The 21,742-nt window shown below is 43.2% G+C and overlaps 1 protein-coding gene across 1 annotated transcript in view; it reads left to right on the forward strand.

The window, feature by feature from the left end:
* The window catches only part of ADCY8 (adenylate cyclase 8 (brain)), a 227,901-nt gene that overhangs the window by 650 nt on the left and 205,509 nt on the right, over positions 1-21,742 (forward strand). The window contains 1 exon segment of the mRNA XM_010844318.1: positions 1-405. This exon segment is cut by the window's left edge and continues 15 nt beyond it. Coding sequence (XP_010842620.1) covers positions 1-405 — 405 coding nt within the window.

A 21,742-nucleotide genomic window follows, 5' to 3' on the forward strand; every position in this document is an offset into this window, starting at 1 on the left:
AACGTGCTGGACGTGCTGACCAAACTCACCCTCCTGGTTCTCCACTTGAGCCTGGCCTCGGCCCCCATGGACCCGCTCAAGGGCATCCTGCTGGGCTTCTTCACCGGCATAGAGGTGGTGATCTGCGCCCTGGTGGTGGTCAGAAAGGACACCACCTCGCACACATACCTGCAGTACAGCGGTGTGGTCACTTGGGTGGCCATGACCACCCAGATCTTAGCAGCAGGGCTCGGCTATGGGCTCCTGGGAGACGGCATCGGCTACGTGCTCTTCACCCTTTTTGCCACCTACAGCATGCTGCCGCTGCCGCTCACCTGGGCCATCCTGGCCGGCCTAGGCACCTCTTTGATGCAGGTGGTCCTCCAAGCGGTCATCCCCAGGCTGGCGGTCATTTCCATCAATCAGGTAACTCCTGCCTGCCTTGCTCTTCCCCTGACTCCCCTGGGGGTTCTTTAGAAATCGCTTCTCCCTTCGAGTCTCCTCCCCCAGCCTGGCACAGTGCCTTGCACCTAGGAGGTCCTGGGTCCCCCTGGGATGGTATTTCTTTCTTCTTAGAGGGAACTGGAACTAAATGACCTCTAAAGTTTCTACCAACTCCACCATTCCACTCTGATTCTGTGAGTAATTCCTCTCTTCTTAGCTTCTTAGCTGATGTACAGTCTTCTTTCTGCTCTTCACACATCCCCCAGGGGCTGCAGTGAGGCTCTGGAGCAGGAGACGGAAGGGGAGGAGAAGCACCCCAATTTAGAAGGTGCCCCATTCCTTGGCAGCTTTACTCATAAGCGTTACAGCAGGGAGTTGTAAGGGACTGTGGGATTCAGTGTTGGGTTTCTCTGAATCTCTGTGCTGCAAAGGAATCAACATTAGTTAACCCTGTACTAATTTTTGGTGCTGGGTACCCTACCTAAGTTTTCTCACGCAATCCTTCAGTCAAGCCTGTGATACATGTTTTACGTGGGAATTCTTTTTTGTCTTTTGAGTCTACAAGGTTATCTTCTCTTATCACAGGATCCAACCCCAATGCTTTGAATAAATTAAATTCGGAACTTGAAGTTGGCGGGGAGGGGGGGGGCATGCCATTAGTAAAGAAGGCAAGTTTTGCTTCATTGGAAAGGGGCATTTTGATGTAGATGGTTTGAAATATTTAGGTGGAACCTGACTCTTTATGTCCCTTTCTCCCACTTTCTTCCTATCTTTCCCCATTAAATATGGATGTGGTTTTGTGAACAGAGTTCTCTTCATCCGTGAAGGAGGAGGTAGACGATGACTATTGTTTAAATTCATTGAAATCAATAGATAATTAATGTCCTGGCACTTCCTTGGCCAAATCTCTGGTAGGTAACAAGAGTAAATGGAAGGAGGGTCATCTCCATAATAATGAAGGAAGTGTATCAGCGGAAGTGTTTTCAAATAAAAAGCTGATGAGAGGTGCTTGAAGAGGGGCATGCTTTGTACGTTCCTGCTTTAGCTTCAGCCTCTGGGGTACTTTTGCTCTATTGGAAGTTCAGAGGCTCCTCTTGAGGTCTGAGCATTGAATAATGCTTCTTAGAATAAACAGGTACAATACCTATGAAAACTGCTCACGATTTTTAGAGTGCTGGCACTGTCAGAGCGCTTTCCCCATCACTGACCTTCTGGGCTTCTAGCTGATTTGGGATTCTCTCTCTCCTCTGCTGGCTCTGTATCCATTTGCTCAGGTTACTTATCTGGTTGACTGCTTTTACGATGCTTTTTGAAGTCTCCCTGGGCAGAGCAAAGAGCATATAAAGTACTTGGCTGTGATCATCAGGCGTGAAATGAGGACCTGAGAGCCTCTGTGAGTAAGGTCTGACCAGCTGAATTTTTTCTTATTAAAGATAATAGTGAATGTTTTCTCAAAATCACCATGAACCTGTAATATCCACATATGATAAGAGTCTCAGTTTGGAGATTATAGGAAAGTATATGTTAACTGTGTTTCTGAATCTCGTTGACCTGGTGATGTGAGCCCCAGTGTCCTCTGATTCTCTCCCTTTCTCCCAAGTTCTCTCCTGCTTTGCATTTCCTTTACTACCTGCCTAGACATCAGCTGACCTCTCCTGACCCCTCCTGCTCCTTTCCCCTTCTTCCCCTTCTCAGTTTTTCTGTCTCATTCTCCTCTTTCCTTCCCCTTCTCTCTTTTTTCCACTATGAGTCGTTTTCATAATATAACTATCTGGCCATTTGCGGAAAATTCCATTTATCATAATCCACCGCTTCTCATGCAGTAGCCTTTCTTGGTATGCATTACTGAAAGACTTCATCAAGTCAGTTTGGAATAGTATTTAGAATAACACATCCTAAGTTGCAAATGATGAATATTTTCAAAGCCCTAAGTATAGAGATACTTTTTTTTTGCCAAACGAATCCAGAAAGTAAAGTTTGGATCCATATTTGTTTTATACTCCACTAAAATACTACCAGATGGGAGAAGATTAAAAATAACCCCCAAATGTCTTCCTACTCCCACCCCATCATAAACAATCCTTCGGTGTGAAAACTAGGGTCCTGGTACCTGCATACCAAGCTCATCCAACTTCCTGTTTGGGTAGGAACTGTAGATGAACCATCCTCTCTTAACTTGTCACCTTTTACCAGACTGAAGGCACAAGTAGAGAGCGCTTTCCTCTGACTTTAGGTGCTGAAAAGAACCTTGGTGGCTACAAAACATTTTCCTTTGGCGCCCTCTAGAGGTTCAAGTGTCTTTCCTGGATCTTGCAGGTGGATGAAGTTAAGCATTAATAGCTTAAAAACATACACACACACACAAAAAGCCTGTGGTTTTTGTATTGGTGATGTTTGGTATACCATTTGGTGATATACAGGGCACACTTAATACCTTCTAACGACCTTTTATAGAAACTGGAATAAAATCCTAACTCCTTACTATGGGCTACTGGATCCATTATTATCTGATGCTGCTTTTCTTGCTAATTAGATTTCTCTTCTCTCCTCTTTCCTTTTCCTTCTCTCTTCCTTTCTTTTCCCTTCTACTCCTCAGCCTCCAAATCACTGTTTTCCTGTCTTTCAAATATCCTGAACTCTTTCCCACTTCTTAGGCTTTATGCCTGCTGCCTAGAACGATTTTTGCCAGGTCTTCACATGACTGACACATCTTCATGACTCCAGACTCAGTTCAGATGCCACTCCCTGGTGCGTGACGAGCCTTGTTTTCTCCAGAGCACGTGCATCATCTGAAATGATCTGATTTGTTTGTATTTCCTGTGTTTCTTCTTCCAACCCCGTACCCTCACAAGAATGTAAACACCATGTAAGAGGCAAGACGTTGTCTATCATATTTATTATTTTATCCTCATCACCTAGAAAAATGCCAGGCACCTGGTAGGCCCTTCAATCACTGAATGAGCAAGACTACTCATTGCGTAAGCAATATTATGGAATAGCCAAGTTCCCTGACGTTTGTGTTGGTGAAAGCTTTCTATACACACACATACAGCTATGTATGCAAGACAGTCTTTTACACATAAACACCTTTGGGGAAATCAAAGCACGGTAGCAACTCTTTACATTTGTACAATATTTTGCATATAACCAAGAGCCTTTGCATACATGATCTCATCTAGTAATGCCAAACAGATGGTAACATCCATCACTTTTATTTCAGAGAAGAAATGACAGATTCTTAGAAACTTTAGAGGGACATCCGGAAGATGATAAGAATAACAAGTGGTGAGGCCTGGATTCACATCCTGCTACTGCTGCTGCTAAGTCGCGCAGTCATGTCCGACTCTGTGCAACCCCACAGACAGCAGCCCACAAGGCTCCCCCGTCCCTGGGATTCTCCAGGCAAGAACACTAGAGTGGGTTGCCATTTCCTTCTCCAATGCATGAAAGTGAAAAGTGAAAGTGAAGTCGCTCAGTTGTGCCCAACTCCTAGTGACCCCATGGACTGCAGCCTACCAGGCCCCTCCATCCATGGGATTTTCCAGGCAAGAGTACTGGAGTGGGTTGCCATTGCCTTCTCCGGGGTTCACATCCTAGCTCAATGCCAATCATATTTCAGAAACTTTTCAGAGAGCATCCTTATAAAAACATAAGCATTTGAAGTGGCTTCAGAGCGAGAATTTCACCCGTGTTTCACCACTCAAGGGAGTAATATCCCATATAGCCCAAGAATTAACATATAACAAAACAGCCAAAGGGCAACCAGGAGGGGAAAATGATTGAGTTGTGGGGAACAGACTCTTTGTAGCTAGCTCATCTCATCATCTAGCTCAGCGGATATAAATTTGTCAACTGAAGGGCATAAACACTGGCATATCTTCTTTCCCTACATTAGTCTCGATTCCCATTAAGCGGATGGCTCATGTTGAACTTAGCATTTTCAAGAAGTAGGAAGCTGAGGATACAGTGAACATACCTCTCAGCTATTTCCCTTCACCGAAAAGGCCATTTTCAAAAGGAACAAATGAGCTGGTGATTGCCTTCTCTAATCCAGGCTTAAGAGTCGGCTTCTCTTTTCCTCTAGAAGAATGTGGTATCTGTGGCTTAACAGGGTAACAACCAAGCTGCAAATCTCTGCAGATACCCTATATGGAGAGAGGGTATGCAGATACCCTATATGGAAAGCTCTCATGTGCTTTCCACTGTGGATCCAAGATGGAACCTATCAGGTTGACCACAAAGTTTGTTCGGGTTTTTGTAATACTGTACAGAAAAACCCGAACAAACTTTTTGGCCAGCCCAATAAAAAGGGCCAGCCAGGAGGTTCCTTACTATCAGCAAGGAAATGGTTTCTGTTTTCTCCACTTGGTGAACCATTAGAGGAAAGTCGTGAACTTCCCACCCAAGGAGGTTCTGTTCAAATACACAGATACGATCCCTGCATACTTTGTATGTCTAAAGCGGCATTGGAAATATTGAGGAACCCTTAGAAGGTACAAAGCCCAGTTCAAAGGATTCCTTTATTTCGAAATCTCCCCCTGAGATAGTTCAGCTACTGGTAGTACTAGGACTGCAGTTATTCCTTCCTTGGGGAGTCTCATCCATTTTAAGTAAAATCAGTTTCATTGCGGGTTTCCCTGGTGGCTCAGGGACTTCCCATGTGGCTCAGTTGATAAAGAATCTGCCTGCAATGTGGGAGACCTGGGTTTGAGCCCTGGGTTGGGAAGATCCCCTGGAGAAGGAAAAGGCTACCCACTCCAGTATTCTGGCCTGGAGAATTCCATCAACTGTATAGTCCATGGGATTGCAAAGGGTCAGACACAACTGAGTGACTGGTGGCTCAGTTTAAAGTATCCACCTGTCAACACAGGAGACACGGGTTCGATCCCTGATCTGAGAAGATCCCCTGGAGAAGGAAATGGCAACCCACTTCAGTGTTCTTGCCTGAGGGACCCCATGGACAGAGTAGCCTGGTGGGTTCCAGTCCACAGGGTTGCAAAGAGTCAGACACAACTCAGAGGCTGAAGAAACAAACAGCTTCATTATGTGATTCAAGCCAAAGACAGTAGCACTTTTGTCCAGATTTCCTCTACAACACAGAATTCTTCTACATGTTAAACAAATTGTTTATCCTGCCAGTTCAATTTACCCATCTAAAAATTCATTACAGAATGGCATTATATGTGTAAATAACTTATGATGATAAGGTCATATTTGTTAAGTTCTTCCACCCAGTAGATAAGAGCCTAAGCTCTGTTGCTGTAATTAGCATTTTACTCTATTCTAATTGCCAGTGACAATAATATGGGCTACCTAACATTTGAAATTTGTCTCATTCTCATTCTTCAGTTCATTAGTGATAAGACGATGAAAATCATTTAGTTATTGGAACACTGAGAGACAGCAGTATTTAGCCAGAAAGATTGCTGCTTTATGCCTCCCTCTGGGAGATTCTAAAATGCTGCAGCTAGTGGCTAATTAGCCCTTTGAACCTCTTGGTGAGGCAGATAAGCAGAAGTGTCAGAGAGGAGGTGATTGCTCCAAGATAACTCTAGAGCAAATGCAGCCAAGTATGCAAATCCAGGTAAGTTAGTGCTCAAGGTCATGCTGTCAGAGTTGAATTTGGAAAGCAGCCTTTTCTTCCCAATCTTACATACATCCGATGAAACAGTGCCAGAAGAATGCTAATTAAGGCACGATCATTACACTTGACTACGAACAAGGGACTTAGAGCTTATCATTTGACCTTTAAAAAATCCTTTTGGGGAGCATCTGTCGTTTATATTAGGTGAGATAGTGGTGTCTGGTATGAGCAGGTGGGGGTCAGGACAGAAGTAGCCTTTGCACGTTTCTGATCATTTAAATGAAGGGTTGACTTGACAGTAAGGACAAAGTGAGCGTAATGGAATTACCATCTTTCTCCCCATTTATAAAATTTAAATATAAGCATATATTATATGTTCTTTGTCTAAGTCTGCTAATCCAAGTCAGATAAAGGGAATCTTATGACTACTTAATGCATGGCAAATGACATGTCATTTAAATTATCTCAATTTGGTATTTGATATCAAGACAGATACTTCAGAAAACACAAATATCCATTAAACGAGTATAACTGGAGTCCTATTTCAAGCACCTTACTAGTTATGATGTGCATTTTTTAAAAGCCCAAATACCTCCATTTCTGTGCATTTTCGGTTGGCAAATTCATGTAGGCTTTAAAAAAAAAAAATTGCAGCGTTCCAACCTGTCTGAGAAAATGACTTTCAAAAGCAGATTTGAGTGTCAGCATTCCCAAGAGGGTCCTCTGAACACCAGGAAATGGAAATATTATCCTCTCATACTTCCAAAAAATACCCAGAGACTGTCCTTTTTGACTCTATCTATTCCTTCCTTCCTTTCCTCTTTTTTTTTTTTTTTAATGCAGAGTAGGCTTTGCAAAGGATATTTTTAATGACATCTGAAATGACCAACTAAGCCCCTTCAGCCTCCTATCTGTAGACGCATTTGCCCTGGAGTTGCCAATAAGCTTGACATCTGTGTATTTAGACTGAGTTGTAAAATGATGTGTGGTGTGGTCTTTGCAAGATTGAATTATGAGTTTGTTTTTCTGCCTAGCCAGTAATGTCACCTGACTGGTTTCAGTCTGTCGGAGCATAATTAGATGGGAACTGGGAAGACTGGGAGGACTTTATTTCTGGAGCAGCTGCTGCAGTATCATGCTAAGTAGGACAAGTGCATTAGTCATATTTACACCTTGATGATTGATGGCATTTTAAGAGCGCATCAAAAATAAGTGAAACCAAGCATTAAAAGGAAAGATTTTTTTTTTAAAAAGTTGATTCCAACTTCAGTTCTGCCGGCAACATGTAATCAAAGGACACTACTACAATCATGCTGATGTGACATTTCACTGGTGTCTAAATATTTCTTAGGATGATAACTTATTCATTTCCCAAGTGTGTCTATTTGAGTTGATCCTACATGTGTTTGTTTCAGAACATGGGAGACACTTACAATACTCATCCCATACCCTTCCTCTCACCAACGAATGAGCTCAATACTGATGCTGTGATCAACCAGGAAGTCTAGAATATACAGCTGATGTCGTATCAGTTCACTAGACATATGGCGTGTTCTTTACTTTCTCTATAACACAAGGTACCAAGAACAAAAAATAGGCAAATTTCTGGGATGTATAGGTCTGACCCTCAGTTAGCAAGAAAATGGATTCCATAAATAATTTCTCCTCAAGCATTTTCTTGGGGCTGAAGTAGAAGACTGCTACTCTGCCCAATCACCCATCACAGAGCAGTGAGAGCCAGTATCATCTTCCCTGTGCTTCCCCAGGGAACATAATTGGATTTACACACTCAAATTAGATCATGTGAGTTTTGTTTATGAAGGACTATTTTAAGAAGTCAGGTCACTTAAGCAGCACTTTGGAAGCCAGCTTTTCTCACTGCAAGATTTTTCACAGTTAGCTCTCTGCAGGGTACAAAAGAATGCTGGGTAGATGAATTAACCGTTGAGGCCCCAGACATTCCCAGGGAGGCCAGGCCACCTTCCAGGAGGAATAAAAGCCATTCTACCTGTGAATACAAATGCATGCCCGCCCTCTCAATCAGTGAACTGGGATTATAACTCTGTGTTGTCAGATAAACCTACAGTTCCGTGTTTCCTTGATATCTCTGCTTTGGACTCTGATTAGGCATGTCTGTGATTTTGTATCTGAATTTTATTTTTAGCTACGTCATGTGGTTTAATATGTATAATGCCTTGCATATTCATTAGTCAAGTGAGGTTTTCTATCTCTTCCACCCAACTTCCTGACTTACATGCCTCCAGGTTCAGGTGTTAGGAATTGCAAAATATCTTTGAAACACAAAATTCTCCTAAATCAGAACATGGTAAAAACACGTGGTGAAGACAAGAGCTAAGTGTGAAATTAAATCATATTAATCTTTGTTTTTTTTTTTTTAACAAGTAAAATTTTAAAACTGCCATCTCTATGTAAAAAGCATACCAGCATAAAATTTTCACGTGAAACAAGAATTATTTTGTTGAACTATCTTACAAACTATGTCTTTATCCTGTGTCAGCTGGTTTTCCAGTTGACTGGAGTAAACCATTTCAGAATCTTTTCTCCTTTTTTATGTGTGATTATGTGTTGAATATACATGATTGCTTATAAAAACAAGATGACTAAGGATTAGGACATGTATAGTCAAAATATAATGTATTCCTTTCACTCAGAACATGGAAAAAATTGCAGCAAAATAGAACAGAACTAGAAAAACAAACAAACAAAAAGAAACACTCCTGCAAGGCCTAAAGATAGAAGATACATGGTCAGTGTTTTCAAATATCCAGGGTACTTCATGACAGAGACTGTTTATTTTAGGGGTATTCTTTAAGACAGAATAATGACCAATGGGTGGTCTTTATACCATGAGAGATTTTGGTTCACTTAAATCTCATAAGGCTTTGTAACAACTAGACCTGCCCAGGGGCATGTTTTTTTAAGTAATGAGCTCCCTGTCAGGGGATTCATCAAGAGAAAGCTGTACAGAAATCTATCCAGATGCTCTAACAGAAAATTCCACAGGGAAGATCTTTTCCTCAAGGTCATTTGAAAACAATTGGTTGCATCTCTAAGTCATCACAGCCACTTTGCAGGCAAGAGAAAAGGAGAGGACAAAGGGCAAAGGGTAAGAGGTCAAGATGGTCATGTTGTAGCCTTGCGTTCCAGGAAACACTCAGGACAATGCAGACAGTGGAGTGCAGTTTATTACACCTGCGAGCCCGAGGCAGAGTCTCCTCTCAGCCAAGGACCCCAACCAGCTTTTGTGAAAACCTTAAGTGTGTTCCTCAAGCCCACATCCCCAAATTCCTTAAATCTAGCCTGGAAAGTGTTAAAGGGAGATACAATCAGGTTACAGCCATGATTTATAATCAGAAGGGTCAGCTGGTTATACATTGTAGCCTACACCAATGGGTGGCATAAAGATTACCAAGGTGATTGACTACATAAGGGATTATTATGTTCTTTTTGGTGACGGGAAATCTTGGTATGGAATCTGGTGTTTATCAGTCCAGGAGGCCAGTTCGGCCGTGTGTATGTTATCCCCATGGCTACCAGGCATATAGTCCAAAGCTCACTGAACGTGAGAGATGGAGTTTCCTTCTTTTTCAAGATGGAGTCAGCTCAGCCTGTTCCTTTCCTCCCTTAACCAAAGCACATTTGCCCATGAGTCTGTAGCCCTTTCAGGAAGGGACCCCTGCATGGTCCTCTGGGACCCATACCCAATGCCATCTGCCTTTATTTTGGGGACCAGAATTCTGAATTCTGATACATGGCCCCTCCTCCATCATCATGAAAAGATGGCAAAAATAGATTCAAGTTTACTGCTTCTCAAAAAATCAAGAGTGAATTAGGAAGAAGAGGAGAATAAGGATTGAGTAGGAAAACTGTTCAGTAAATACTTGTTGACTGACTTTTGGGTTCTAGATTCTGAGACACAGCTGTGTGCTACACTGTCAAGGTTGTCACCTTAAGGAGGGTGATACCTGAATGGATCTGGGAGGACGGGGGAAGTTTGTGAATCTGGTACAGGAGTAGGGAGGTTTGTAACTGACTCTGAGAACCTGTCTGAAACACACAGCGCTGCGTAAGTGTTTTATGCAGGTCTTGGGCTCTTTTTACTACAGTCTGTAAAGCATGAAAAGAATCAAAGCTACAGTGGATTTCTTTTAGGAGTTGTGTGAAAGGAAAGGTCAGACTTTAGAAGAAATTGTAAAAGGGTGTGGATCTTCCTGACGAAGAGGGTAAAGAGACCCTGGGAAGGGCTAGGAGGTCAGTTATAAAGCATCACCTTATCACAGACTGAACACATCCCAAGCCTGGTGACCAGCAGACGCATGAGAGCATCTGCCTCATGTTGAGAAGGTCAGGCTTGGCAGCAGCTCCAGGTTCTCCTAGCTGTTCTGTGTTCTCAGTCACGTTTGACTCTTTGTGACCCCGTGGACTGTAGCCCGCCAGGCTCCTCTGTCCATGGGATTTTTCAATCAAGAATGCTGGAGTGAGTTGACATTTCCTTCTCTAGGGGTTCTTCCCGACCCAGGGATCAAACCCGTGTCTCTTGTGTCTCCAGCATTGGCAGGCGTGTTCTTCACCACTAGGGCCAGCTGGGAAGCACACGTACACAATAACTCCAGCTAGAAATTGAGCAGATGCCTTGGAGCTCCAGGCAGCCCATTTCACACAAGGGTGGGCAGACGAGGAGCTTAAGCAAGGTTCAGTTCCCTCTCCTTGATACATTGCCACACTCTGCATTGTCAACTATCAGAGCAACTTACAACATTTCATGTGCCTACCAGGCTGTGAGCCCCTTGAGGTCAAGGATTGTGTCTGCTCATCTTTGTGTCCCTAGCTCCTAGCATCGTATCTGGCACATTAACAGTACTAAACAATGCAGTTATAAGTAAAGTGAATGAATGAATATTATATGATCAACTCCTTCCCCTGTCCGCTCCCTGGCTACCCCTCAACACATACAATCAGTGAGAAACCAGTGAGAGGGGAAAAAAAAAACCCATTTCTCTGGTCAATACAGGCAAAAGAACACCAAATGTTATCCCAAGAAGTCCTTTGGGCAGAAAGTTTCAAGCTGAGTGCTTGCTAGACCTGTGTTAAGGAAGTTATATTAGATAACATGAAGAAAAATTTAACTCATTATCCAGATCACTTCAGTCAAAATAGGAAAAGGAGATTAAAAATGATGGACCTAAATTATCCATACCTGTTTGTCCATTCCTGAGAATTTTAAACAGATCCAGTCCATCCACACAAAATAGAGTCCAGTGTTAATGAGAGTCTCACCCATCACTTGGCTTCCTTCTTGGTTCTTTGGCACTTTGGCTCTGAATCCCAACGCTGACACCTCGCTCAGGCTCCCTTTGCTTTGTGGTCCATCATCTTTTGTCTTTGTGCATGCATGCATTGTGTGTGTGCTCAGCCATGTCTGACTGGGACCCCATGGACTGCAGCCCTCCAGGCTCCTCAGTCAATGGAATTTTCCAGGCAAGAATACTGGAGCAGGATGCCATTTCCTTCTCCAGGGGGTCTTCTTGACCCAGGGATCAAATCCACATCGTCTGTGTCTCCTGCATTGGAAGCAGATCCTTTACCACTTTGCCACCTGGGAAGAAGCCCCTTGCTTTGTGGTGTCGTTGTTCAGTTGCTCAGTCGTGTCCGACTCTTTGCAACCCCATGGACTGCAGCACTCCAGGCTTCCCTGTTCTTCACTATCTCCCAGAGGTTGCTCAAACTCACGTCCATCGAGTCGGTGATGCCATCCAACCATCTCACCCTCTGTCGTCCCCTTCTCCTCCTGCCTTCAATCTTTCCCAGCATCAGGGTCTTTCCTAATGAGTTGGCTCTTCACATCAGGTGCTTTGTGGTATACTGCTTCGTGGTATTCTACCCCAAATCAATTCTTTGGCCAGACCCCTCAGTGGTCCCCACTTTTGGTCACCTATGGATGTTCAGTCTGTAGTTTCATCTGGGTGTAGCTGTGGGCAAGCAGTGTCCCTACTTTCCTACCTGCTTCCTGGCGCCCCTCACCAGCCAGGCTGGTCTGCCTCACTCCTAAGAGAGGGCCATTGAACAGAACCAGTTGACCTTGCCGAGTGTAATAACTGAATAATACTTAGTCCCCCACCTTTACAGTGTAAAACCTATCATATAAAGACCAATTTGTACCCCAACTGGACCAATTTTATCTGAAGACTACCTAAAGCCAACATATGGACTTCCCTGGTGGTCCGGCAATTAAGAATCCACCAGCAGTGGAGGGGGACATGGGTTCGAACCTGGTCCGGGAAGTTTTCACATGCTGTGGGGCAACTAAGCCCATGAACCAGGCTGAGCTTGCATGCTGCCAGTCCTGGAGCCTGCACGCTCTAGGACCGGAGAGCCTCAACTACTGAGCAAAGTAAAGCCTGTGCCCTAAAGAAAGCCGGTGCTCCACAACTCGAGAAGCCACTGCAATCAGAAGCCTGCTCCCCACAATGAGAGAATAGCCCCTGGTCACAGCAACTAGAGAAAGCCATGCAGCAGTGAAGACCCAGCTCAGCCAAAAATAAATTAATTATTTAGTAAGACAATAGTGATCACTGACTCGATGGACGTGAGTCTGAGTGAACTCCGGGAGTTGGTGATGGATGGGGAGGCCTGGCGTGCTGCGATTCATGGGGTCGCAGAGAGTCGGACACGACTGAGCGACTGAACTGAACTAAACTGAAGACAATAGTAAAGGCAATATAGAGCCTGATTTTAGATATTGGAACCCAATGCAAATAACTACAAAACAGTCTTCATGAAAAGGTCCAAAAAGGCTAAGAGTCAGTCTCCTATTTTCAGTTCTGTGAGGCACCATCCCCATCAATTCCCTTTTCTGCTGTCAATTAGTTCAAGAAACAAAATCAAAATCAGTAAGAACCAACTTATTTTCTTCTAATTCAACATCAAACTTCTCCCATTACTTACGTGAGTCTTCGTAGCCTACTGGTGATGGACAGCTCATTTGAGGGTGGGTTCATGGGACCAGACAGTCAGCGCCCGGTGAATAGAGGGCTTTCTTCTCTGTTTATGAGAGAGACACAACCTTTGTCTCTTATCAAGTGAACAATGACATCACGTGCTGTTGGGGTCCTGCCCGAGACATTTCAGCCAGAGAGGATCTGTGAACTGTGCCAATGGACAGTGAGAGATATTTCTGAAGCTATGTATATACATTTCCTTAAAAACATAGGAACCACAAATTGTTGTCCTATTTTTACCCTGAATTTTCTCAGTGACATTGGCCAGGTGACTTTGTTTTCTTGATGCCTAAAAGGGTTTTGTGAGTAGTGAAAAAATGCCAGAATTCTGAAGTTTTCTCAACAGAGTTAGGGGCTTCCCTGGTACCTCAGATGGTAAAGAATCTGCTTGCAATGCCAGAGACCCAGATTCAACCCCTGAGTCAGGAAGATCCCCTGGAGAAAGGAATGGCTACCCACTGTAGTATTCTTGCCCGGAGAATTCCATGGACGGGAGAATTCCACAGAGAAGCTTGGTGGGTTACAGTTCATGGAGTCGCAAAGAGTTGGACACAGCTACACGACTAACACACACACAGAATGAATTAGATATTCCTTCATCTCTGACCTCATTACCTTTTACCAGCCCATCTGCCTGAAATTCAGCAAAGACCCCACCTTCCCTGCAATGAGCTTTCTGACACTCGGCCAGGTGGATGGATGTAGGTCCCTGTCCTCTTGGGTCTCCTCATGCCCTTTACATCCCTCCATTTTAAAGGCAATATACAACCAAATAAATAAATTTCTAAACTGTACACCCTAGGAACTCAGCTAGTCTCACCCTACTTCTGGTCCTGGTTTCTATTTAAAGGAAAACACTTGACTCGAACTGAGATGAGAAAAGTATTCTTAATTAAGACCTGAAGAAGGAATTGGGGTTGGTAGATGAGATTGAAGCTATTGTTTCCTTATTTGTTTCTACTGCTAAACCATACACTCTTTGAGGACAGATACGGACCTTTTACATATCTCTGGAATGGACGTTGGCACATCATGGGAAAAGCTCGTAGCAGAGGCTTATTGAGTCAATGCCTGAGGAATCATCTTAGCATCAGTGCCGCTGCTTCCTTTTTATAGCTGAGGATTCTAAGCTCAGCGTATTACATCATATCCCTTTGGTCAGACAGCTAGTAAAGGATTTTAACCACATCTGTCTCATTTCAAAGCTGCCCCTCGATTTGATGGTCTTTTAAGACCATTTTCTCTCAATTAACTCTGCTAGTTTCAGAGGCGATTCGTTAAAAGTCATAAAGGGGAAGAAAAATGAAATTTGTATTCCAAATGGTAGCAATGCACGTAATGATATTATTGCTTTATGGAGCCAGGGGAATAGCACATTGCATTGAAAATAGCAGCTAACAGTCAGCAAAATATGGACCTTGGATTTTATATCCAAGACCGTGCAACTTTGTACAGACCACTCCACCTGTCTTGGCCTTGAATTCCTCACAGCTCTAAAAGTCTATCACTATGAAATGGTTTCTGAGATGGCTCATGCTCTACAATTTCAAACTGTGGTGCTGGAGGAGACTCTTGAGAGTCCCTTGGACTGCAAGGAGATCGAACCAGTCAATCCTAAAGGAAATCAATCCTGAATATTCATTGGAAGGACAGATGCTGAAACTAAAGCTCCAGTAGTTCGGACACCTGATGTGAAGAGCTGACTCACCAGAAAAGACCCTGATGCTGGGAAAGATTGAGGGCAGGAGGAGATGGCTACCACGGGGTTTGAAGAACCTTCAGGAGATAGTGAAAGACAGGGAAGCCTGACGTGCTGCAGTCCATGGGGTTGCAAAGAATTAGACACGATTGAGCAACTGAACCACAACAAGAAGTTATAATGAGTGTGGAGGTGAGGATTTGTGTGTTTTCTTGGTTTATTTGGCTTCCAAGATCAGATTATGACAGTCATTACAGAAAATAGAGCTGGCTGAGGTCTGTGATCTCTGAGAAGGAAGAGAAATAAAAGTAAGATTATAGCAAATGCTAAGAGAATTACTTATTAGGTAGTATTCAATATTTAGTTTCTCCTAGTAGTTTAATTACATTGACTCCGTGACTTGTAAAACTGTATGTGATTTTAGTCATTCAATTTGTTTCAAAGGGGATAGTAACTGAGATATTTAATTGACAGAGAAATGTTTACTTTGAATATTTAATTAGTGATTCGTGGCACTTGTCACAATTGCCTACCTAGCTTTTCTAAAATGTGCATGTCAGCCGTTATCAGATAACTAAGATCCCACACATCACGGGGTGCTGCCAAAAAGTAAAAAAAAAAAAAGCTTCAAAAAGGCCATTTTATGTCAATGTTACCTAGAAGTGATTGAGCTGGGCATTTATGCAGCCTGAATATCCTATAGCTTGGAGTTTGGCTTCTGTGGTTTCTTCATCATCTGCAGACTCCAGGACACCAACAGCAGGGCCCTGAGGAACTCACTTTATTCTGTCATACGTTAGTCCCATGATCTGTAACAAGATGAGGATGTAGGATACCTGCTGTCAGAACCTCGTAGTTTATAGATATGAAAGGAGCTGATGAATAAGAACAAGTGTTGAGCTGATCAACAGGCGGCACCAAGCTTGGACTGCATGGTGATTGTAGTATTTCTGTGACACACGTGGACCTGACACGCTTGGTTACACACTGTCAGGCTGTCTTGCTTTGAGATGGGGCTGGAACTGGTCAAACACAGGCAGAAGCCCATAGGCTGAGAACCTGATCCCTTGTACAGTGTGTGGAATCTTTTTTAAAAATGCTACAGGGACTTCCCTGGTGGTTCAGTGGTTAAGATGCCAGCGTTTTCACTGGAGGGGTCAAGGGTTCGATTGCTGGTCAGAGAACTAAGATCCCACACACCACGGGGTGCTGCCAAAAAGTGAAAGAAAAAAAAAAGCTTTAAAAAAGAAATAAGCATTCTCAGTTCAGTTCAGTTGCTCAGTCATGTCCGACTCTTTACAACCCCATTGACTGCAGCATGCCAGCCCTCCCTGTCCACCACCAACTCCCAGAGCCTACTCAGACTCATGTCCATCAAATCAGTGATGCCATCAACCATCTCATCCTCTATCTTCCCCTTAACCTCCCACCTTCAATCTTTCCCAGCATCAGGGTCTTTTCCAAAGAGTCAGTTCTTCGCATCAGGTGGCCAAAGTTTTATCAGTCCTTCCGATGAATATTCAGAACTGATTTCCTTTAGGATTGACTGGTTTGATCTCCTTGCTGTTGAAGGGACTCTCAAGAGTCTTCTCTAGCACCACCCTCAAAAGCATGAATTCTTCCGCGTTCAGCCTTCCTTATGGTCCAACTCTCACATCCATGTATGACTACTGGAAAAGCCATAGCTCTGATAGCTCAGTTGGTAAAGAATCCTCCTTCAATGCAGGAGAGCCCGGTTCAATTCCTGGGTCGGGAAGATCCCCTGGAGAAGAGAAAGGCTACCCACTCCAGTATTCTGGCCTAGAGAGTTCCATGGACTCTATATTCTATGGGGTCACAAAGAGTCAGACACAACTGAATGACTTTCACTTTTCACTCACTTGACTATATGAACTTTTGTCAGCAAAGTAATGTCTCTGCTTTTTAATACACTGTCTAGATTGTCATAGCTTTTCTTCCAAGGAGCCCCATGAACACACGTCCCCATTACCAACATCTCAAATGCGATTACTAGTCAATGCTGACTGCAAAATATATCCATGGTACATTGACCAATACATAACCATTGACCACTCCTTGATTGCAACTCTTTTGTTGATTATCTGTTCATTTAAGACAAACAGAGACAGTTTCATTTTGTGATTTTTTTTTTTTGCTTCATACTTTAGGTTTCGGGAACATAAAGAAAGATTCAGATCAGATGTTGTATCATCTGATACATAATTTATAGCACTAGAATAAATACCAGGCAATAATTATGGCTGGAGAAGACTTGTAGGACTATGTCCCAAGGGAAGAAATGGATGCTTTCCTATTTATAACTCTTTGAAATCACACTGGGCTTTGTGAGATTAAAAGGCATCCCTGGAGGTGTTCAGGAGAAGCCAGATGCTCATCATCAGGAATTTGGGGCAAAAGGCAAAGGGTTGAACTAAATGATTTTCAAGATCCCTTCTAATTTGAAGCTTATGACTCTGTGACTCTTGATGTTATAAATAATTGGCTACATGTAAAATAGTTGGATTCTAAAAGGAAATCCAAAAAATACCTTCTTGTATCATAAAGGAATGGGGCTATTTACCTCCTGCAGTTCCCCTAAGCTTGCCTTCCACCCAGATCTTGATCTGAATGTATCCAGGGTTCTCTGGTCCATCCTTGCAGGTGCCCAAACCAGAAAGCCCATCTCCGTCACTTCTCCGTCTCTCCGTCCCCACAGCTGGGCTACTGCAAGTTCCTGCCCAGTTTGCCGTCTGAATAGGCTCATTTCCTCCTCTCATCTCCATCCTTTCACTTCGGTGCAGTAGATCCTGTTTCTCTCCTGAATCACAGCGGCTGCCCTGCACCCACTTTCGACTCTTTCCAGTCCTCTGTCCACAGCGTCACAGGGTGGAGTTCTTCTCTTGGGAATTATTGTTTAGAGTCCTTCAGCAAAGGTGAGTAGCTTCCCATTGCTCTTGAGGCAAAGGCAGAATTTCCCCCTGGGATCCACGTTTAAGATCGGGCTTCTGTCTTCCTCCAATAATTCCATTCTTCATCTCCCTCTCACTCAGTTTGAGAAACTGACTTCTGTTCAGTTGCTCCAAAGACCCATGTCTCTTTCTGCCTCTGAGCTGCCCGAGTTTCTGTTCCTCCTTTTCCCAAGAAGCTCTTTCCTCATTCTCAACCCAAGGAACTTTCTCAGGGAGGCTTCCTCTGCCCTCTCTTAGATCCCAACTTGTGGATTAGTAATAATAAATCCACCCGCCAATGCAGGAGATGCAAGAGATGCCAAGTTCAATCCCTGGATCGGGAAGATCCCCTGGAGAAGGAAATGGCAACCCACTCCAGTCTTCTTGCCTGGAGAATCCCATAGACAGAGAAACCTGGAGGGCTAGAGTCCATAGCATTGGAAAGAGTCGGAGACGACTGAGCACATGTCTTCTTCTTCTTGTACTTTTCTTAGATAACACATAACACTTGTGTGTGTGTGTGTGTGTGTGTGTGTGTGTGTGTGTGTGGTGAGAGTATTTGTTCCATGTCTGTTTTTCCACCAGAGAGAAGGTATGATGAAATAAGGAGTGGGTCAAATTTGCTTGCACGCCTGAATACTCTCAGCACTCCATGTTTGATAAATATTTATATAAGAATGAAAAAATGAATGGGAATACCCAAGGCTGATATTCAGGGTCAGGTGGTAATTCTGGCTTCTCTAGAGGATATATTGCAATAGATTTTAATGTCCAAGAAGGTGAGATAATTGTGGGTTGGACCAGAGTTCAGATTAGTGCTTCTACCAAGCTTCTGGCCTCTTTCTTTCTGGCTCAAATCCTGAATAAGGCTAAAAATTGCAGACAAAATATGTTTGGTACCAGTAGATGAATAGGAATCATACCAAGGGAAGATGAATTTGCCTTTAAGTAGTAATTCCAGTGATCCTACCACAAAATCATTATGCCAATGTGATGCTTTTCTTTTAATAGTCCACATTCTGGTAAAAATACTCATGACCTCCATAGTCTTTAAATAGATGGCGTCATTAAAAAGATAACCACCAATTTTATTAAACATAATTACTCTTATCTTGCTGCTTATTTCTTGTGGATCTCAGTAAGCTTGAGTTGTCAAATAAATTTATAAGATCTGTTGACTTTACGATGAGAAAGTTGACACAAATACTGGATTGGGTGGCTAAATAGCTAACTAGCTAGATAAATAGGTAGATGAAAGGAAAACTTGTGTAATACTAGGGAAAACCTTTGAGTCATACTGACATTCATTTGTCCTCTCAGTTTTGGGACTGAGTCTGGGAAGAGTAATGAACATCATAAAAAAGTAGAAAATAGATTAATATGCTTCATCTATATGTGAATGTGAAAGTTGCTCAGTCATGTTGGACTCTTTGTGACCCCATGGATTATACAATCCATGGAATTCTCCAGGCCAGAATACTGGAGTGGGTAGCTGTTCCCTTCTCCAGGGGATCTTCCAGACCCAGGAATTGAACCAGGGTCTACTGCATTTCAAGTGGGTTCTTTACCAACTGAGCTATCAGGGAAGCGACTTAATCTATATATTTTCTATTAAATTTTTATACCAATTCTGCTTGAGTACTCCAATGACAGGAAACTCACTCCACCCCAAGAAGCTCTTGGCCTTTTATGACACACCTACTTGTAGACATGCTGTTTGTCATTGACATGACATAAGCAGCTGCCGTACTTTTGTGCTGCAAAAAGCCAGTACTGCCTACAGTATCTCAGATCATCAGTTTCATTAATTCCAACATAACCCTTATTTCCATCATCACCATGATCATTCCTTTTATCCTCCCTTTTTGTCATCTGCACGAGAGTCCTTGACATTTGTGTGGTATTTTGAGCCAGAAAGAAGGTGGTGTCATTAATTCTGACTGGGGACAGGAAAATTTCACTGTAGCAGGTGAGCTGGGAATTCAAAGGTAAGATTTAGAGGTACCAACAAAATGGCATGGCTAAATAGTGAGCCCTCCACTGCTGAAAAATGAGATGCCCGTATCCATACCCTCCACTATATTTTTGTTTTCAGCAAATGTCACTTGTATATTTCTTCTCAAATTAAAGAAGGTGTTTTGGCAAAATGAGTGATAAGACATGCTTTGGAACTAGAGTGCTTGGCTTTGAATCCTGACACCACCACTCCCTAACTTGTGATCTGGCAAGTTATTTAACTTCTTTAAGCCTCAGTTCCCTCATCTATAAAATGGGGATAGTTATAGTATGTATCTTATAAGGCCAGTGTGAGCATTAACAGAGGTAATGTGGGTAAAGTCTTGGGACTGTAAACTGCTCAGGCCATGGGTGTCGTGTGTGTGTGTGTGTGTGTGTGTGTGTGTGTGTGTGTGCGCGCTCAGTCCCTGAGTCGTGACCCCATGGACTGAAGCTTGCCAGGCTCCTCTGTCCATGGGATTTCTCAGGGAAGCTTACTGGAGTGGATTGCCATTTCCTTCTACAGGGACTCTTCCCAACTCAGGGATTGAACCTGCGTATCCTGCATTGGCAGGTGGGTTCTTTACCACTGAGCCCCCAGGGAAGTCTTGTGTTACCTGTTATTATACAGTTTGCAGTGGAAGCTTCCTAAGGGCAAAGACCTTGGTTCTTTTTTTAATATTTATTACTTTTTAATTTATTTTATCTATTTGGCTGCACCTGGTCTTAGCTGTGGCTTGCGGATATTTAACTGTGGCATGCCAGCTCTTAGTTTCGGCATGTGGGATCTAGTTCCCCAACTAGGGATTGAACCTGAGCCCCCTGCATTGGGAGCTCAGAATCTCAGCCAGTTGACCACAAGGGAAGTCCCAAGACCTTGATTTTTTAATTCACTGTCATCTTTCCAGCCCCTACAACATTGCCTAGCACATAACTGATAATCTGTAAGTAACTGTTGAATGAATGAACAGAGCTGTGGCGGAGAGTGACATGGCCAAAATGAAACAATTGGCAAAAGGCTCAGGTCAAAGCACTAGCGAATAGCCTGATTAATAAAAAGTATGCCTTTGATATTTTTTAACTGCTACTTCCAAATCATTTGATGGAAGGCTGAAAGAATGTAATCAAACATCATTTCTCCAACATGGTGTGTTTCACTAAAAAGAAAAAAGAGTTGCATCTCTTTCTCTGAGTATTCTCTTTGACCTTTAAAAAATAATAGCTAAAAGAGACAGTATTGGAACTCTATTGAGTCACTATTTTGGTTAAATATTGAAGGAGGACATGTATTTCAAAGCCCACTTCTTTCCATTGAACCAACGCTTTCCCTAAATGATCCACTCACTCAAAGCACTCCTACCAAAAAGTACACTTGGCAGTTGTTAATACAATTTATATTTTAAAGCTTTCTAATATTCAGTGTATCAGATGGTATAATAACTTGGTTATGGAGGGCAAGTTACTAGCCCTGTTGCTTATCAGACCTGGGAGCTTGCACCTGAAATGCTTCTTAGAATCCTGACACTGGGCAGGGTACTATCCTGGACTGTTCATTTACTGGTGGGATTTCTTTTTCTCTAACTTGGCCTACTTCTCTGTCACTATTTCTAAAATTCTGATGGGCAAAGGAAATTAACTGTTAATAGATTGTGATTATAACTTGCCAGGTGGCACAGTGGTAAAGAGTCCACCTGCCAATGCAGGAGACGCAGGAGACCTGAGTTTGATCCCTGGGTTGGGAAGATCCCCTGGAATAGGAAATGGCAACCCACTCCAGTATTCTTGCCTGGAAAATTCCACGGACAGAGGAGCCTGGTGGGCTACAGTCCATGGAGTGATGAAGAGTCAGACACGACTGAACCCACATGCATTACTTTACATTACAAGGCTGTTATTGCTAACTGGTTCCAGTGCCTGCCTCCAGTGGACGATGGGGTCAGATTTGCTAGTGGTCACAAGTGAGAGCAGCGCCCTCTGGCAGCTGCCCACAGAGACTCCAGGAGATGGGGCAGCGCTTCCAGCATCTGGTTTCCCGGAGCATCTCATCCCATACCCTAAAGAACGACTTTGCAAA

This window comes from Bison bison, unplaced genomic scaffold (assembly GCF_000754665.1).
Source record: "Bison bison bison isolate TAMUID 2011002044 unplaced genomic scaffold, Bison_UMD1.0 scf7180017864199, whole genome shotgun sequence".
Lineage (NCBI taxonomy): Eukaryota > Metazoa > Chordata > Mammalia > Artiodactyla > Bovidae > Bison > Bison bison.